Below are 2562 nucleotides of genomic sequence, written 5' to 3' on the forward strand. Positions count from 1 at the left end.
GGGGCTGGGTGGTGAGGCTGGGGGCGAGTAAAGCTCAGAGACCATGTTACTAGAGCTCACGCTTTGCTGTCACCGGCGTAACCCCCTCCCTTGCTCCTGCGTGTCTGTTCCAGGTACCATGTCTGTCTTCCGCTCAGGCCTGCTGGTGCTCACGGCCCCGCTCTCTGCCCTGTCTCTGCGCTTTGTGCCCATCCTGGCCTCGGCCTCCCGGATCGTGGAGGATACGCTCTACATTCACCTACAGCCGGGCCTCAGCTTGACTGGCTCTTCGCAGCCCGGGTCCACTTACGTGCCAGCCACACCTGAGGTCTACAGCCTCATCAACAAGCTGTATGCGGACGCTGGCGCCCACAGCCACCTGGACGTGCGGGTCCTGCTGACAAACATCCGCAACCAGAGCCTGACACAGCAGTCGCTGTCCTCGGTGCAGAACCTCTCCCACCCGCCCGAGGTGATCCTGACCGACTTTCAGACCAGTGATGGGGGCCAGTACAACCCAGTCAAGCAGCGCCTGGAGCGTTATGCCACCAGCTGTTACAGTTGCAGGCCCAATCTTATCTCTGTGCTGCTGTACCCAGACTACGAGCCCATGATGGACCAAAGTGAACTGCCCCCCTGGGAGCCAGGCTTGGATGGCGGGGCTCTGCGGAGTTACAGCGATGTCGTTGTAGGGGGCACTTTCGACAGACTCCATAATGCTCACAAGATCCTTCTGAGTGCCTGCTGCCTGCTGGCTGAGAACCGGCTTCTGGTTGGTGTCTCTGACAAGGATCTTCTGGAGAGTGAGTGAGAATCCTAGTCCCAAAGCAGGAAGCAAAACCCCAGTTACGCTCGTTCTCCTTGGGCCGTCACTCCTTTTGCTCCCGATGGCAGTGAAGGGAGCCGTTTCGATCGCTCTCTAGTGTTTCCCTTGGGCCAGCTTAGGAGCAGCCTTCATGGACTCTGCAATGGGTGTGCTGTCCAAGCATCTAGGATGTTTAAAGGTGGAGTGTGTTCATTGCGGAGAAGGGGATGAAGGGGGAGAGTAGGTTTCACATCAGTGGAGATGTAAAGCACATTTGAACCATGTGGGCACAGCGGTAATTGAGAAGCAGCATTTATTAACGAGACAGGAGAGTCATTTAGGCCCAGCAGTTAGGCTTGTTGGCTTTTAGGAGGAGATTTTGTAAACCTTCTTTCGGTGGTTTGTATCACTAACCCTTCCCCGGCAGTAGCCTTGGGTTTGCGCCTGAGAACTGGAAACTGGCCAGAGCTGATAAGTGAGACTCACCAGACTACTCCCACTGCCTGAGCCAAGGTGCAGTGGCATCTCCGGGGAAAAGATGAGCTGTCTCCATGACCCGGCGGGGAGGGCTGTCCTAGTGATTGGTATCTTGCTGGTGTCCCTTGAGCGTGTTTTGCTGTCTGTGTTTTCATGACAGATGTGCTGCCCTTGGAGTTAAATATTCCCTGCCAAGCAGCCCAAGTCTGAGTCACTTGTCTGTGCTCGCTGCTGCTTTGTGCAGAGATGATGCTCCTCTGATAGCAAACCCAAGGAATTGCAGCATTGTCGTCTTGCCAGAGTGACTCCTTTCTCCAACACACAGAAACCTGGGGTGCGCAATGCCCTTTGGGCACTCGGGAAGTGAGGGCTCAGGTCCTTCCAGAGGTTGCTAAAGCCTTTGTAGCATCTCTGTTGGCCCCTCCTGTAACTGTCACTATTTGCTGCTAGCTCTGGGTGCGGGGCGCTGCACACTGTGGCTTCCTCCCTGTTCCTTGTTCCTTCCAGATAAGATGCTGAAGGAGCTGATCCAACCATACGAGCACCGAGTGGAGAAGCTCTGTGAGTTCCTGGTGGACGTGAAGCCCTCATTGCGTTATGACATTGTGCCTCTGGTAGACCCCTATGGCCCATCGATAACGGACCCTGACCTGGAGTGTATAGTAGTCAGTGAGGAGACCCGCAAGGGAGGGGTGGCCGTGAACAAGAAGAGACTCGAAAATGTAATGCCTTTAAAGCTGACCTAGCGGAATACACCCCCTCCTGCTATTCATTCCTTAATTGTGGGGCGAAATCTGGTGGCATTGAAAGTGAGGGCCTGGGAGTTCTCGCCAACGCCAGGCTTAGGACAGCAGGTGCTGTACAAGCGCCCCAGTTTGACTCTTCCCGTGAGCAGCAGTCCTGACCTGCACTCCCCCTGCTGTTCCAGGCCTGGGCTTCCTCCCCACCCCCCAACCTCAACTCTGCCAATGCCCCTCATGACCTGGTTGTCCTTCCTAAGTGTGTTGGGAAGGGAGGGTGCAGCTGTTCCAGAGGAAAAGAATGAAAACTCAGATAGCTGGGAGTGGAGAGTGCAAGGGATAAATGGGACAAACCGTTTATTGGGTTCTGTCCTCCTCTGAGCTCCACAGAGATGGCCCCTACATGGTGGGGACCCTGCCCCTTAAGGCTGGACCTCTTCATTGGGGTTGGCCTTCTGCAGACACCTCCCCCGATCTGTGGCTCCTGCCATGAGGTGTAAAGCCCTGCCCCTCCAGTCATACCCCCTCTGGAGCAGTGGGGGGAAGCTACCCAAGGGGGAC

At 55.9% G+C, this 2562-nt stretch overlaps 1 protein-coding gene across 1 annotated transcript; it reads left to right on the forward strand.

The window, feature by feature from the left end:
• The first annotated feature begins 42 nt into the window (after positions 1–42).
• LOC112121366 (bifunctional coenzyme A synthase-like) lies at positions 43–2007 on the forward strand. Its single transcript, XM_024220385.3, has 2 exons — positions 43–782; positions 1769–2007. The coding sequence occupies exons 1-2, from the start codon at positions 44–46 to the stop codon at positions 2005–2007; spliced, it is 978 nt and encodes a 325-aa protein (XP_024076153.2). The 5' UTR covers position 43.
• The last annotated feature ends 555 nt before the right edge of the window (positions 2008–2562 follow it).

Source organism: Terrapene carolina, unplaced genomic scaffold, assembly GCF_002925995.2.
Source record: "Terrapene carolina triunguis isolate 2854851 unplaced genomic scaffold, T_m_triunguis-2.0 Scaffold47090, whole genome shotgun sequence".
Taxonomy (NCBI): Eukaryota; Metazoa; Chordata; order Testudines; family Emydidae; genus Terrapene; species Terrapene triunguis.

What these genes read in the sequence shown, in the direction of transcription:
- LOC112121366 (XM_024220385.3), top strand. Translation starts at nt 44, where the DNA reads ATGTTACTAGAGCTCACGCTTTGCTGTCACCGGCGTAACCCCCTCCCT. An exon ending in TGACAAGGATCTTCTGGAGA is followed by an intron (nt 783 to 1,768) that starts GTGAGTGAGAAT and finishes TGTTCCTTCCAG; the next exon opens with ATAAGATGCTGAAGGAGCTG.